Raw genomic sequence first — 17,004 nt, 5'->3', positions numbered from 1 at the left:
GCCCTGGACTTGAATACATCCAACAAGAATGACAATACCCTTGGAAATAATTCATGTGATTCACTAAGAATCTTCCTCAAAGGAGCTCGTCAAGGTGCTTACTGTGATTGTTTCCACCCCGCATTTGGGGAATCCTGGGAACCACTTACCCGTAGTATCGTTCCCTTCTAGTCCATGATCACCATTGGCTAGCCCTGTTGGTTTGGATGGAGTACCTGCAACAACCACAAACAGTGATTACCCACGGTGACAGACAGCAACAGGAAACACAGATTCGATGCCATCTAACTAGGTACAGTTTTGTCACTCTTCAAAGCAAGAGCTTAAAGCAGATAAAAATCTGTCCAAAATTTAAAGATCCAATAAAAGGAAACTGCAAAACCGAAGAGAACTGAGTCGTTCAATTTTACGATACCCAAACACTACAGAAGAACCCTTCCCAATAAGCAAGCTGACATCTTTTCTGTTCTGTACTGTCAAAGATTACCATCATACTCCATAAAACCGTTATGAAGCACCACGGAGGTTTTGTATCTGTGACTCAAATCCAAGGCTACAAGGGCACAGGGCTATTAAAACAACTCCCACATAAGAAGTCCAGAGCATCATCGTTGCTCCTCCTGAGGGTGAGAATTACATGGCTACCAGTATCACTTCTAGAAGCAGAGAACTGTGTTTGTTTTAGTCGTACTTATTCTAACAGAGTATAGTTGTGCCTCATTGCCTACTGACTAAACATGCTGAGCATCTTTGCATGTGTTTACTTGCCATGCCTTTCTTTACTGAACTGAAGGGTCAAATTTTTGGATCGTTTTCATTTGGGTTCTTTGTTTTCTTATTATGGAGTTTCGAGAATTCCTTATATATCCTGAATACCAACCCTTTATCAGATGAATTCTGCAGATATTTTCTCCCAGCCTATGACTTGCATCTTCATTCTCTTAACTGTGTTTTTTGCAGAGCAAAAGTTTAAATTTTGATGAGCTCTAATTTTTCACTTTTCCCTCATGTTTCCAGGGAAGTACCTAAGAAATCTTTGTCTAGGGGTGCCTGGGAGGCTCAGTCACTCGTGTGACTGACTCCTGATTTCAGCTCAGGTCTTGATCTCAGGGTTATGAGTTCAAGCCCCACGGTGGCTCTGTGCTGAGTGTGGAGCCTACTTAAAAAGTTAATTAAAAAAAAAAAATCTTTGTCCAACCCAAGGTCACAGGATTTTCTCCCATGTTTTCCTCTAAAACTCTTACAGTTTTCGAATTTAGTTTTCATATTGAGGCCTATGATACATGACAAATTTTGTATATGGTATAAAATATGGGTCTAGATTTGTATTTTTGCATATGGACATCTAATCATTCTCATATCATTTGTTGAAAAGACTGTCCTTATTCCATTTCACTGCTTTCGCACCTCTGTTGAAAACTGATGGATCATACTATGTGTGGATCTATTTCTGGACTCTCTCTTCTATTCCACCAGCCTGTAAGTCTCTTCATTTTTCCAGTACTATACCATCTTGATTACTGAATTTGTATAGTCTTTAAAAGAGGTCATGTAAGTCCTCTAAACTGGGTGTTTTCCAAAACTGTTTTGGTTATTCTAGTCCCTTTGCTCTTCTATATCCTGAATGAAACTGCATTGACTACACAGATCAATATAAGGATGTACAACCTTTTCTTAAAGGCTCTGATTGTAACATTTCAGCAACCGGTCTAGCTCTGCTGTCAGCCTGCCAACCCAAGAGTTTCCCATGAGCTACTCTCAAGAGCCTAACAGAGATATTTTTCATAAGACAAGTAAAAATCTAGAACGTATGTTACAAAAACATAAAATGCAAGATTTTACTTTGAAAGACAATGAACTACATTGTCCAACCTTCTGACTCCCACAAATCCAAGGCAGAAATCTTTCATATAAACTCACAGAAAAGATCTTTCATTCTGTTATCTCGGATAACAGAGGAACAGCTACAGAGAACAACCTAAGAACAAGGCAGACTGAAAGGAGAATATGAATTAATTGGAAGGAAAAGGAATAAAGGACTAAAAGAGAATAGACTTTTATTAAATGCCCACTATGCACAAGGCACCAAGCTAGGGCTTCACGTACTGTGTTTTACTTATCCAGAGAGATACCAGACATTCTAGCCCATATTTATGCCAAATATGGGATAGAACATGTTTGGCATAAATTTGCTTTTACTCCCACCAAGTAAGCTTATAAAATTTATTCTTCCTAGCTCAAGAAAGAATACATATTTTAAAAATCTGCCTCATTTTAAAATGCAGATTATAAAAAATAAAATGCAGATTACAGGAAAATGCAAATTACAAAAAAATCATCTTCTGGTCATGAGAGTTATAAAAATCTTTTTAAAATTTAATAACAGCCATTGTTGGCAACAGTATAAGAAAATAGGTAATCTAATATACCACTGGAGGAATATAAATTGTAACATCCTTTTTATGAGACAATTTGGCAGTCTATCAAATTTTTAAATACTTAACTTGACAATCCACTTTAGGTATGTAGTTCAGAGAAAGACATAAAAGTTCACGGAAATGAATGTTAATGAGATGTTTATTATCACATTGTTTAAAAAGTAACAAATGCCCACTGACAGGTTCGCTAAATTGTGAAATAATATGCAATTTTAAAAGAAATGAGGTAGCTTTTCATGTACTGAAATGGGAAGATGCCAGGACACATTAAGAAAAAAATAAAAGCAAAGATGGCACAACAGCATTATGAAACACACAAACACACAATGCATGCGCATGCACGAATAATCAGAAAAAAAAAAAAAAGAAAGAATATATACCAAATGCCACTGATGGGGAACCAGAAATAGGGATAAAAAGGAAGGCTTTCACAGACATAAAGTCCTATTTTAACTGAGCACCTTAAAAAATTTAAGAGTAGGGACACCTGACTGGCTCAGTCAGTAAAGCATGTGACTCAGTCGTGAATTCAAGCCCCACATTGGGTGTAGAACTTACTTAATAAAAATAATAAGGGTGCCTGGGTGGCTCAGTCAATTAAGCGTCCAACTCTTGGTTTTGGCTCAGGTCATGATCTCATGGGTGGTGGGAATGAGCCCCAAGTTGAGCTCCACAAGCGTGGAGTCAGCTTGTCCCTCTCCCTCTGCTCCTCCCCAGCTCCTGCGCACGAACGCTCTCTCTCAAATAATAAATAAAACCTTAAAAAAAAAAACAACAGCAGAAAAAATGGCTTAAAAGAATAAAGTAATGAAAGACTTAGAAATCCAGTATACTGGAAATTACAAGGAATATCCAAGAAAATGAAAGCAAATGGGATCACACCGAAGAAGAAACGACAGCCCAAAGAAGGCAGCAAGGATGATGGGGACTGGGTGCTACAAGCAAACAATGAACCACAGAACACTACATCAAAAACTAATGATGTACTGTATGGTGACTAACCTAACATTAAAAAAAAAAAACAGCTATCAGGCTAGTCCTCATTCCCCCCACACTTTCCTTCCCTCGCCCCACAAGTCTGCCTTGTGCCAACCCCCAGATGGAATGGGGAGCCCTCACACCCTACCTGGCAGCACGGTTATATCCCTGTCAGAGGGAGGTGGGAGAATCTCGAAGAGACAGTACTGCCAAATAACGGAGGAAAACCATTACCAAAAGAGTAAGGTATCACATTCCAAGACAGTAACTATCACTCAGGGAAACAATGCTGATACAGAAAACAGGAGGCTTTTTAAAAAACTACCTCATTTCCCTCAGAAGGAGAAACCAAAACGTCACAGATTCATGAACAAAAGCAAGCCCCTAAACAAAGTGAATTATCTAATGACTGAGTAACAAATCCTCTTCCAGGTTAAACAGTTTCCAATTCTTTGCTTTCACCAAAATTCAAAGAGGTCATAACGTAGCTGCCTTCTGACAGGACACGGAAAATAATTTCTAATTGAAAATAATTTCTAATAATATTGACTTATGGAATTCTTAACATTGCCATTATAAGACTTCCATTCCCACACACTGGGCTATGTGAATAAAGTTTTCTGGCTATTATGTCGATTAAAACAATAGGAATAAGGTGCCTGGGTGGCTTAGTCAGTTGAGCATCCGACTCTTGAGTTCAGCTATGGTCATAATGTCAGGGTCGTGGGTTTGAACCCCATGTCAGGCTTCACGCTCAGAGAGAGTCCACTTGAGATTCTCTGTCTCCCTCTGCCCCCTCCCCCGTTTGCATGCACACTCTCTAAATAAATAAATAAACAAACAAATAAATATTTTTTTAAAAGGAATAGAAATTGCTAAATCCTCTTTCATCTTATAGCAAAAAATAACGATCCACAGATTCACGATCCAAGAACAGTATTAGTCCCCATCATTAAGAAAACATTTCCAAACAAATTCAACTTTTATGGTTAGTAATGATTTACCAAAAATTAGAATATATGTGATCAATTGTGTACTACTAGTAACTGTGATAATAACTTTTTTTCTGGACCAAGTTAATACTCAAAGCCTTATGGCTACAGGAACCTTTTTCTTTGGGTTACAGGAACTTTTTTAAACTAAAATTTAAGCTTATATACATATTTTGTTATAAAAACCCAGTAATAATCAAGAAAAATCTTTCAATATAAAAATGTATTATACTAAGATAAAAGTCTATGACAGACACAGAGGAGAAGTAAGAGTTCAAGGAATCAAAAGGAAGATTTACATTTCCAATGATAAAGAACAGCTTGCTCATGCATTTTTAAAATAGATGATGAGGAAAATCAAAATGCTATATATTTAGAAGCATTTGGATACACTGAACAGAGTGGTGTAACTTATTTTTATGTGGCAAAAGTAAAACATTCTGAAAATGACATGCTTTACAACTACCACCTCAAGCCAAAGCTTTAAATATCATCAACCTCCAGATTGGTATCTCCAGCCCAGAAGTCTCCTCTGAACTCCGGACTCTTATCTAGTTGCCTACTGTTCTTCACTTGAGTATCTTCTCCGCTGTCACGTAACTCACACTTGACAAATCCCACAATTCCCTGAATTTCTTATTACATTCTCCTCAAAATCTACTCTTTCTAGAGCCTTCCCAATCTCAAATGATGGCAATTCCTTCCTTTCAGTTGCTCATGCTAAAACCCTTGCGGCCATCCAGGACTCATTCTCGGGGAAGGGAAAGGAGCAGTTTGGGTGGTATGGCATGGGCTCCTGCAGGACGGAAGGGGGCTCCAGACAGAGTGAGACAGGTAGCAGATCCACCTTTTTCAAATGAACGAGAAAAAAAAAAAAAAGAAGTAAATGAGATGGGCACCCAGCTACGATAGGATTTTCTTATTGAAGGGAAAAATTATGGTATGTCTGACGCTGATGAATGACCCAGCTGAAACAGAGGAACTGCTGACGCAGGAGACAGAAGAGACAATTGCTGTAGCAGTGCCCTGAGTGAGAGCACAGCTCGCCCGTAACAAGGAGAGTAAGAGCAGAGTAAAGGGCACAGGGGATATGCAGCGGGAGGACTGTGCAGAAGTTCTCTTCTGACTGAGTCCATTGACACTTTGTTGTAAAAGTCACTGGTGGAGAAATATGAACAGGAGAGCAAGTGCTGGAAGTTGGAACGGAAAGAAGATGTGAAAGAGTTGTCTAGGAAAGTGGAAAACTTTACAAATTCAGATGAATTTGTAGCAGAGTGCTCAGGTTCAAAGTTCAAGTTCCTAATACAGATGAAGTAGGATTTGAATTTATATTTCCTGAAGACAGCACTTATATGTCTAATAATTTTGCCTTGAGTTAAATAAGTGAATCTTCAGTTTTGAAAAACAGCATCTGTAAGACATTAAATAAAGCAAAAAGTATGCATCCATGAAGACAGTATGGTTTTACAGAAAGAACACCGGGTTTAAAATCAGGAGATCTATGTACAGTTGTGGTCTGTCACTATTAACCAAATGATCAAATGCAACTCCCTTGTGCTTTCGAATCCTTAACAGCCTCCTGTGGAAAATGCGGTAATATCTACCTCTCATGGTTATCATGAGGACTAATGATACTGGAGGCAGTACTGTGCCAATTGTATAGTGTTAAGTAAACATTAACAACTATTATTATTCTCATTGTTATTAACTATAGATAGATAAGCTCCAGATTGATCAACCTGCAGACTAACTGTAGATTAACTGTAGACTGATCACTAAACTTTAAAGTAACCTCAGGAAAACACTGAAATTAATTTACTTTTGCCTTATACAAAAATCTAGCTTAAGTGACATTAGTAGACTAAGTAATAATTATGAGTCTAAGAAATAAGCCACTTACCAGAATAAAATAAAAGCCAAACAAGAAGGTCAGAAGAAAATAAAAGAGAGACTGAGATTCTACCTACATACAACACCCAACAGTCTAAAAAAAAAAAAAAATCCAAGCCCAGGAGAGAAGAATTAAACAAACAAAAAACCCAAAACAAACAAAAACATTATAACATAAAAACAATAGGTCCTATTTTTTTATTTTTTTAAATTTTTTCATTTTTTATTTTTTTAAAGATTTTATTTATTTATTTGACGGAGAGAGAGACAGCCAGCGAGAGAGGGAACACAGGCAGGGGGAGTGGGAGGAGGAAAAAGCAGGCTCCCAGCGGAGGAGCCCGATGTGGGACTCGATCCCAGGACTCTGGGATCACGCCCTGAGACGAAGGCAGATGATTAACGACTGAGCCACCCAGGCGCCCCTAATTTTTTTTTTTTTAAAGATTTATTTACTTAAAAGTGAGAGAGAAAAAAGAGCGGGAGGGGCAGAGGCAGAGAGTGGCTCGAGCAGACTCTGCGCTGAGCATGGAGCCCGACACCACGACCCTGAGATCATGACCTGAGCTGAAACCACGAATCGGATGCTCAACCGACTGCACACCCAGGCGCCCCAGCAATTAGGCTGTAGAGTAGGAAAGAGGCTCACTGTGCATGACTGGGTAAGTCCTAATTCAAAAGACGCTACACTGCCTTCTCACTAATTCCCCCAGAGAGACATCCATTTCATGAAATGAAAACTTTCTCAGCTAAACACCTATACGGCACTGAAAACAAGTTTTTAAATTAATCACATGCTCTGAGAAATAAAGATACTCAAATTTACTGTTTTGTTAAATCTCTTCTCTCACAAGGGACTTCAGAGTCCCACAGCTGGCAAACCTACTTGGCAGAGGTCAGTAGAAAGAAGCTGAGAGCGCGCGTGTGCTGTGAGGAAGACAGCCACAGTGAGTCACTTTGGGCAAAATGGGGGGAATTCAGCATGATCTCAGTGCAAGGGCACCTTCCAGTGCGGAAGTCAGGCCTGTTCCAACACCACCCTCTGGTGGCCAGCAGGGTTGGCTGCAATGCTCTGTGACGGAAGGCCCTGCAGCTGAACAAAGTCTGCAGTATCTAGTTATCATCCTTTCCAGGGCTTACTTCAGCCCTTTCTCCTGGATCGATGTTTCTCTTCTTGGTGCATCAAAGGGCTTGTTAAAACACAGACTGCTGAGCTCCATACCCAGAGTTTCTGTTTCCATGTGGCCCAAGGGATAGGATACTGCTGGTCCAAGGACCACACCTGGAGAACCACTATCCTATGTTAAAACATTTTATAGAAACAAGCTCTTCGCCGTGAAAACCTCCGGGGATGCTGGGGAGAAGGTATTCTCTCTCTCCCACAAGTACAACTACCTAAGCACAGAGTTCAGAAAAATTACGTGGCTTGTTCACAAATTTGCCAACTGTGTCCAAGCGTCAACAATGTGCTAGACGCTCATTCAAACATCTATGACAATGTTTTGAATGAACAAAAGTCACAAAAGTATTATTGTCTTGTTATTCATGTATAAGAGAAAGCTGTCTTTTGTCTCCCTGGCCTAGAAAAGGGAGCCATATAGAGCTGATCATGAACAATGATTAGGTAGATAACATTTCTGAAGAAGAAAAAAAATCAACACAAACATCTGAAAAAGTATTTCCAGAACTGCTTCCCAAGGTGACAGGCATTTTAGAAGTAGTATGACAACAGTGTTTACACAAACACAAACAGGTGTTTGGCTATTTAGACGTTTTATGGGGGCAGTAAGAAAATAAAAATACTCATGGAAACAAAACTGAATAGGTGTAAAATGGAAAAGAGTATAGTGTACCCACAAAAAAGGCCTAAAAACAATGACAAATCCAGTAACAAGAAGGCTGTGAGAAATCATTATTTGCAGGTCTGGGGCAGGGACTGTACCTTGGTGGGGGCGGGGGGGAGCAACTTTTCCTACTCTGTGTTAAGTGTCCTAAAGGCGGCCTGCTTGCTTACCCCAATTTTGAAGTTGAGGGTAATTAGGGTGGGCATGTGAGAATTATAAGAAATAGGAACACAAGAGTTCTATTACATGTAACCCATTCAACAGCCCTTTCTATCCTAGATGCAGGACCGTGGTTGATCACTTTCCACCAGCCTGCTACAAAATTACATCCAGAGCACCAGTGATGATTTACTGAATCTCACCCAATAACAAAACCAAACTTAGAGTTGGATATACAGTAAAACATGAAAATAATGAAGTCTAGGGCCCTTCAATCACTTCTGAAAAAGCACTCAGAAGAAAAAAAACATCTTATTTAGAACGTTCTCCAAGCAAAATACAAACATGAAACCTATCCTTTGGGCAAAACCCATCAGTCTGATTATCTATAAAAATCAGACTCACAGTAGAGAAGCCCCCACTCCCTGAGAGTTCACTTACTGACCCAGATCCCTGCAAGACCAAATAAAGAAATTCTTTTCCTTTCTTCTGCAAGGTCTCCAGCCACCTCTCCTTCTCCCACTTATTCTTAACCAAACCTTCTACAAAAAAAGGTCGTATGAAAAAAAATCAGAAACTTTAGTTCTCCTGTAATTATAAATTTTATATTATTCTTTTTAAACAGGTTAATAAATAAATGCATGTGTACAAAACCCAAATGGTCCAAAGGAATATACAATAAAAATAAGGCTCCCTCCCACCCCTACACTCCAGCCAGCTACTTCTTCCTGGAGTAACCACTGTTACCAATTTCTAGAGTAGTTTCCCTGAATTAATGAACTTTTAATTATAGTACTTAATTACAGGTTATTCACATATTTAAAATATTAGGGAAATTTTAATAATTTTTATAAGCAAAACAGTTTCTCAACTTTCCTCTTCTGGGGTTAAGTTAATGGTATACAGGTCATCACCCAAGATGAAGCATAAGAAAATCTACCGCTGACACGTCATTATTCTCACCCACCTAAGCTGAGTCCCAGGTGGTGGAAGCATTGCTAAAGGAAAACAGAAAGTGAAATCCAAAGCAAGACATGGCCTTCCAGGAGACAGGGAGGTAAGCACGGCTGTCCTGTGTCAGAGAGCATGTGAGGGAGAGACACTGTGTAACACCAGCAGGTAAGAAGAATTCAACTAAAAAGTTTAATGACAGACTAAAGGCTAAATGAAGGGTTGCATGAGTGTATAGGATACGGGGCATCCACAGACACAAGGGGAGTTCACACCCACTTGCAGGTCTGCCGTACAGATATTTTTACCAGATGCTCATAAGACCACAAGCAGAGTGGGAAAGTCTCCTGCAGACTTGGGAGAAAGCAACCACTAGAGGAAAGGTGTGTGCAGCTCTGACACCACCCTCCCACTCCCCCACCCCGGCAACCCCTCCCTTCTATCCTACACAAACAAAATCTGAGCTGCTGCAGGGAAGGGTATCAAACCCTGTCAGCCCCAGCGCCTGGGGAAAGACCCACTGCCCCTGGGGAAAGAGTTAAGAAAATACCCTCTCACCCTAGGGGAGGAGCAGTAAGTCCTACCCAAGATCTTGCAGGATACCATTAGAAGACCCTACCACTGTAAGAGGGACATTACTGAGAAAGGTCTTCACCATGCACACAGGATTAAGCCTAAACCAGGACGGAAAACCAAAGACAACAAACTCCTGTCTACTTCCAGGCTAGCACCTTCCGATAAGGGAGGGGCTAGCACATGGAGAAACACCCGTCAGGGACACAGGTGCATGGGGAGACCAAAAGCTAAGAGTGGAACAAGAACACTGAGAGAAACCTTTCAGCACTTCACTCCCCGCTCTAAGCACAAGGAATGGAGGAATCTGAAGCCAGTACTGCACTGAAGACAATCACAGTAACAACGAAACTCAAACCTAACTCAGCCCTAGCCTAAATGGACTCAACCCTTGATATTAACTACCTAGTGAAAGAAAAGACATGCCCACTTCCAGGCATAAGTATTTTTTTATCTCAGTCACTACTGTTTTACATGTGAGGTATAGTATTCACTCAAAAACTGAGAAACACGTAAAAGTGCCAAAATACAAATAAACAAACAAAAACCCACTGTCAAGAGACAAAACAAGCAGACTGAGAAATGACCCAGGTGTTCAAATTTAGCCGACAAGAGATTTAAAATAATTATGAATACTGTTGAAGTCTACAGTGGAAAAGATCAAAATATGCATGAACAGATGGGGAACTTCAGCAGAGACAGAAGAGACTGTAAGAAAGAGTCAAATAGAAATGCTAGAGATTAAAACCAGAAAAAATACTAAAGAGTGCCACTGCGGGCTCCACATCAGATTCAACAGAACCAGGGGGAAAGAAAATCAGAGAACTTGAAAATAGGTCAAAAGAAAGTACCCAAATGAAACACAGAAAACAAAGGAGGAGGAAAAAAATAAGAGCATCCTAGAGCTGTGAGGCAATACCCAAAAATCTTATAAAAATGTCACTGGAATCCCAGGAGAAAAGACAAAGAATAAGGCAAAGAAATATTTTTAAAAGATAACGATCAAAAAATTTCCAAACCTCATGAACCGCATCAAAGCACAGATCAAGCTCAGAGAACCCCAAGCAGGACAAATACCAAGACACTACCGAAACACAACATATTCCAACTGCCAAAAAAACAAAGATAAAGATAAAATTCTGAAGGCAGGCAGAGGGGCAAAAAGGAACAAAGATCACGATTATAAGACTTGGGGCGCCTGGGTGGCTCAGTCAGTTGAGCATCTGGCTTCGGCTCAGTTCATGATCTTGGGGTCCTGGGATCAAGCGCCACGGCGGGCTCCCTGCTCAGCGGGGAGTCTGCTTCTCCCTCTGCCCCTCACTCTGCTCGTGTTCTCTCTCTCTCATAATTAAATAAAGTCTTAAAAAAAAAAAAGATCATAACAGACTTCTCATCACAAGCTATCCAAGTGGGAAGATGAATTTTCCTAAATGAAAGAAAAAAGTCACAAAGAATACATACCTTGGAAAGGTAGCTTCCAAAACTGAATGCCTGTTTGTCATAAACCAAAGCCGAAATAATTCATTTTTAAAAGACCTGTGCTATAAGAAATGTTAAAAGAATTCTTTCAGGCACTGGGAGTATGGTACTAGATAGAAATCTGGGTCTATACAAAGAAATAAAGAGTGCCCAAGATGGTAAAAATCAGAGTAATTTTAAAAGGTTATTCCCATATTTTTAATCTAAAGGTAACGGACAATCTAAAGCAAAAAGAGTAACAAGGTAGGTTATTAATATAAGTAAAATAAGGTGTATGACAAAAACAAAAAAGGAAAGAGGAATTGGGCATTTACTGTTTTGCATGGAATCTTACACTGTAACTGAAGTGGTACAATATTACCAGATGGCAAACTGGAAGAAATTAAAGACACACACTGTAAAGGTATATAAATATATACATAAATATACAGAAATTTTTTCCTTAAAGACTTCATTCATTTATTTAGAGAGAGCGAGCAAGGGTAAGCAAGCGGAGAAACGGGAGGGGTAAAGGGGGAGTGGGGGAGGGAGAAAATCCCAAGCAGACTCCATGCCAAGTGCAGAGCCCCACGCGGGCCTGATCCTATGACCCTGAGATCATGTCCAAGCAGAAACCAAGAGTCAGATGCCCAACTGACTGAGCCACCCAAGTGCCCCAAATATAAAACAAATTTTACAAGAAATATACATAATAAGCCAATACTGAAGTTAAAAACAAAATCATAAAAAATATTCAGTTAATCCAAAAGCAGATAGGGAAAGAAAAGCAGAATAAAGAACAGACGGAAGAAATTAGAAAGCAAAATGACAGATTTAAATCCAACCATATCAATAATCACATTAAATATAGTCTAAAATACCAATGAAAAGACAGATCTTCAGACTGGACAGAAAAGCAAGACCCATCTATATTCTGTCTACAAGAAATCCACTCTTACTAATATTAATAAAGAAATGCACTGAAAGTAAAAGGATACAGACAGATATACCACATCAACACTAAACAAAAGGAAGCCCTGGTAGCTGTATTAATATGACAAAAATGAGACCACAGAACAAACAATATTACCAAAAAGAATGAGATACTACATAACGATAAGAGGATCAATTCATGAAGAAGCTGTAACAATCATGGGTGAAGGGGATTAAGAGTACACTTACCCTGATGGACACTGGGTAATGCATGGAAGTCCTGAATCACTGTATCGTACACCTGCAACTAATATAACCCTGTATGTCAACCACACGGTTACGTGCACATGACAACATCTTCAAAATACATGAAATAAAAATTGGAGGGATAGAGAGGAGAGAGAAACAAATCCACAGAATTCTGTGGAGACCTCAACATCTCTCCCTCTCAGAAATCATTACAAGTAGATATAAAGTCAGTAAGGATACAGAAAACCTAAACACTATCAGCCAACTAGCCTCAACTGACGTAAGAAGAGTACTCCACACAGTAACAGCATCACATTATTCCAAGTGCTCACAGAACACTGACCGTGACAAGCCATATATAAAATAAAACATGACAAACTGAAATGAACTGAAATTTCAAAGGATGTCTTCTGACCACAACAGAATTAAACTAAAAATCAATTATCGTAAGATATCTGGAAAATCTCCAACTATGGAGAAATTAACATATTTCTCAATAACCCTTGGCTCAAAAGGGCAGGACGGAAATTAGAAAATATTTTGAACCAAATAAGAATTATGAACATAACACATCAAAATCCATGGGACACACATGAAACCATGATTAGAGGGAAATTTGTAACATTTTAAGTGGTGCCAGAAGTGGGAGGTGGAGGATGGGCAAAATGGGTGAAGGCGGACAAAAGGTACAAATTCCAGTTATAAAATTAGTCAGTCCTGGGGATGACACGTACAGCATGGCAACTACAGTTAATAAGACTGTATTGTATACCTGAAAGTTGCTGAGAGTAGATCTTAAAAGTTCTCATCACAAGGAAAAAAATTTATAACTCTGTGTGGTGACAGATGTTAATTAATTAGACATATTGTGGTGGTTATCTCACAAGATACAAAATAGGAAGTCATTACATTATACACCTTACACTAATATTTTGTATCAATTATGAAAAGAAGAAATGTTTCAAATCAATGATCTAAGCTGTCATCTTAAAAAAAAAAACAGAAAATGAGCAAATCAACTCAAAGCAAGCAGAAGAAAATATTTAAGATATAAGCAGGTATTGAAAATAGAAAAATAGGGGGAAAAATCTATGAAACCAAAAGCTGGATCTTTTTAAAAAACCTCTATCCAGACTCATCAAGAAAAAAGGGAGGACACAAGTTACCAATACAATGAATGAAAGAGGGGGCATAAAACAGATCCTACTGACATTAAAAGAATCAGGTAATAGTACGATTTTATCTCCATCAATTTGACAACTTAGAGGAAATGTGCCAATTCCCTGAAAGATACCAACTACCAAAGCTCACTTGAGGAGAAATAGATAACGTGAAGAGTTCTCTATCTCTTAAAGAAACTGAATTCCTAACAAAAAACCTGACCAAGGGGGCGCCTGGGTGGCGCAGCGGTTAAGTGTCTGCCTTCGGCTCAGGGCGTGGTCCCAGCGTTCTGGGATCGAGCCCCACATCAGGCTCCTCCGCTATGAGCCTGCTTCTTCCTCTCCCACTCCCCCTGCTTGTGTTCCCTCTCTCTCTGGCTGTCTCTATCTCTGTCGAATAAATAAATAAAATCTTTAAAAAAAAAAAAACCTGACCAAGAAAATTACAGGCCCAGGTGGCTTCACTGACCAAGTCTATCCAACAGTAAAGACAAAAACATCAATTCTACACAAACTATGCTAGAAAACAGAACAGGAGGGAACATTTCCCAACTCATTTTATGATGCTGTATGACCTCAATTCTAAAACCAGACAAAGGCATCATAAGAAAACTACAGACCAATATCCCACATGAACAAAAATGCAAAAATCCTCAACCAAATAGTAGCAAATCTGACCCAGCAATATATAAAAGCAGCAAACCTCTTTTAAAAGATTTAATCCATGGTTTAATCCTGCCCTGGAATTACTCCCAAAGACATCAAGTGGTATCTGATTCCATTCCAAATTCAGTCTTGATGTAAACACAGAATTTTATATATCTGACTTTTCACAAAGCTACTTTAACAGTAAAAGCACAGTGGACAGTTTAATTTAGGAAACGAGGCAGATTCTATAGTAATTGAGACTATAGAAGAAACCTTTAGATTAAAAGTAATCTACAGTTTCATGAACACACACTCAACTAAAGAGTAATGAACCTACCCCTTTGGTTTCTAACAGAAATTTAGATAACGAGAAAGTGACTAGCCTATCCTAAAAAACTCAGCTCAGTTTCCTCAAGGTTTCTAAGATTATGACCCAAAGCATAATCCCTAATCTGCTTTCTCAGCAGCTTGGCTTAACTACTTACCTTCAACCTGACTTGTATCTGAGCATGGTTTCTTCTTTGACTCTGAATTCCCGGTTTTCTCATCAACATCCAGGAGAGGAATATAGTCTGTTTTTCCAACAGTTTCTCCCACAACATCATCAAAGGCCTCTGCCTCCAGTGTGGCGATAAAGTCCCGTTTTATCTCCTCCTCAATTTCTGGAGATGGCTCTGTTAATGCATCTGCAAGACTGAGGTCAGCCATTTTGCACCACTGCAACTGCCTGGTTAAGGGGGAGAAAATGTTTCATAAGATGAGCACTGTGCAAAGGGAAACACATTCCTAGAAACTCTTCTCAGTTTTTCTAAACCAAAAAAGAAATAAAATTTAAACTTGAGAGCTAGAAGAGGCTCCGTCATTTCACAGACTAGAAAATTAAAGCTCAGTTAACAGTCTTACCCAAAGTAAACATTCTCGTCTCTCAGAAGTAAACACAGCAAGACCCATTTTGTCTTTGTCATTAATAAAAAAATTTTAAGTATAAAAAAATTAATATATCCTTTACAGCCAATAAGCCTCAAAGCAGGTCTTTTGATTTCAAGTCTTATAAACAACTATCTCATGTATCTTCGTTTCCAAATCATGTCCCAGAATAATTCTTAAAAGAATACAAAAGGAGGTCAGATTATATTATATTCCCATTTGGGGCGCCTGGGTGGCGCAGTCGTTAAGCGTCTGCCTTCGGCTCAGGGAGTGATCCCAGCGTTCTGGGATTGAGCCCCACATCAGGCTCCTCCGCTAGGAGCCTGCTTCTTCCTCTCCCACTCCCCCTGCTTGTGTTCCCTCTCTCGCTGGCTGTCTCTGTCAAACAAATAAAATAAAATCTTAAAAAAAAAAAAAAAAGATTACATTATATTCCCATTAAAAAAAGGTTACATTACTACCAGGCGAATGAAGTCACCTTTCTTGACGAAGACTTATTTTTTTGAGGTTAAATACTGCTTCTTCATGAATTTCTTGTGGCTAGCTCCAATAACCAAACTATACATAGCCCTGTTGGCATGAAAAACACAGATATGTTCCCTGAGGAGCGAGGGGTGGCAGCCCCTCTGTGTGGTCACATACATCACCATCTTTTCAGAACATGGGGCTCTCAATTTTTAAGCATAACCTGAAGTTAACAAGTATAATCTACTACAGGCAAAACTGCAGGTGACTAGCCCAGAAAATACAGAAATAGTGTAGTAAATATGCCAAAGGGCCTGCAATAAATTGAGCTCCCAATACATACATAGCACAGTGGGGAAATAAAAAGTGTTCCGGGTACTATCTCTGCTTTCAAAAGGTCTGACTTAATAAGAGACTCCAAAAGACTCAGCTTTCTTGAGCAGGCAAAGGAAAATCAAATAGAAATCCTTAGCTGCACAGGGGTGCCTGGGTGGCTCAGTCGGCTGAGCATCCCACTCTTGATTTCGCTTCAGGCTGTGATCTCAGGGTCCTGGGATGGAGCCCTGCATTGGGCTCCGCACTCAGTGGGGAGTCTGCTTGGGGATTTTCTCTCCCTCTGCCCCTCCTCTCCACCCCACTTGCACAGCAGCACACACGTGTATGCTCCCTCTCACGAATAAATAAATCTTAAAAAAAAAAAAAAAAAAGAATGAAAGAAATCCTTAGCTGCATAGTATGATAGCTACTGCTTCTGTCTGCCTGAAAATTTATTCTTCCTTATCTCCCCCTATATTCACCAACAGCCACCCCAGTGGTGGTGGGCACATGACCAGGAAGAGGACTGCTGGAAAAGCAGTATTTCATAACTACATCCTGGATGGAAGACCCACCAAGTGGCTGCTGTTCAGTTGCTCTGGCTGTCTTCTTTCTCGAGTCTAAGTGATCAACCTTCCAATCTTTCTTTTGCCTAATTTACTCAATCTATTGCTTGCAACCAAAGTATCTCAACTAGTACATACAGCCTTTTCTCAACCCAAATTTTGAAAAGCCAGAATTTACTATGATTTGAGCCATTTTTAAAGACTCTCCTTTAGGGGGGCGCCTGGGTGGCACAGTCGTTAAGCATCTGCCTTCGGCTCAGGGCGTGATCCCAGAGTCCTGGGATCGAGCCCCACATCAGGCTCCTCCGCTGGGAACCTGCTTCTTCCTCTCCCACTCCCCCTGCTTGTGTTCCCTCTCTCGCTGGCTGTCTCTGTCAAATAAATAAAAAATCTTTAAAAAAAATAAAAATAAAAATAATAAAAATAAAGGCCCTTCTTTAAAACCGTTCTCCACTGTCCAC

The 17,004-nt window shown here is 39.6% G+C and overlaps 1 protein-coding gene across 9 annotated transcripts in view; it reads right to left on the bottom strand.

Annotated features, from left to right (window-relative positions):
• Positions 1-17,004, bottom strand: part of MAP4 (microtubule associated protein 4) — a 176,989-nt gene that overhangs the window by 101,704 nt on the left and 58,281 nt on the right. For all 9 annotated transcript variants that reach the window (XM_045778482.2, XM_045778481.2, XM_045778484.2 and 6 more), the window contains 2 exons: positions 14,756-14,997; positions 150-215 (listed from right to left, as the gene is read on the bottom strand). In XM_045778482.2, the coding sequence (XP_045634438.2) occupies positions 150-215; positions 14,756-14,978 (289 nt within the window). In that variant the 5' untranslated portion in view covers positions 14,979-14,997. The remainder of the gene's footprint in view (positions 1-149; positions 216-14,755; positions 14,998-17,004) is intronic.

The sequence above is a fragment of the Ursus americanus genome, chromosome 14, assembly GCF_024610735.1.
Source record: "Ursus americanus isolate L20-20 chromosome 14, mUrsAme1.1.p, whole genome shotgun sequence".
Lineage (NCBI taxonomy): Eukaryota > Metazoa > Chordata > Mammalia > Carnivora > Ursidae > Ursus > Ursus americanus.
The sequence above is the reverse complement of the archived record's forward strand: the minus strand, read 5'-3'. Positions and strand labels throughout refer to the sequence as shown.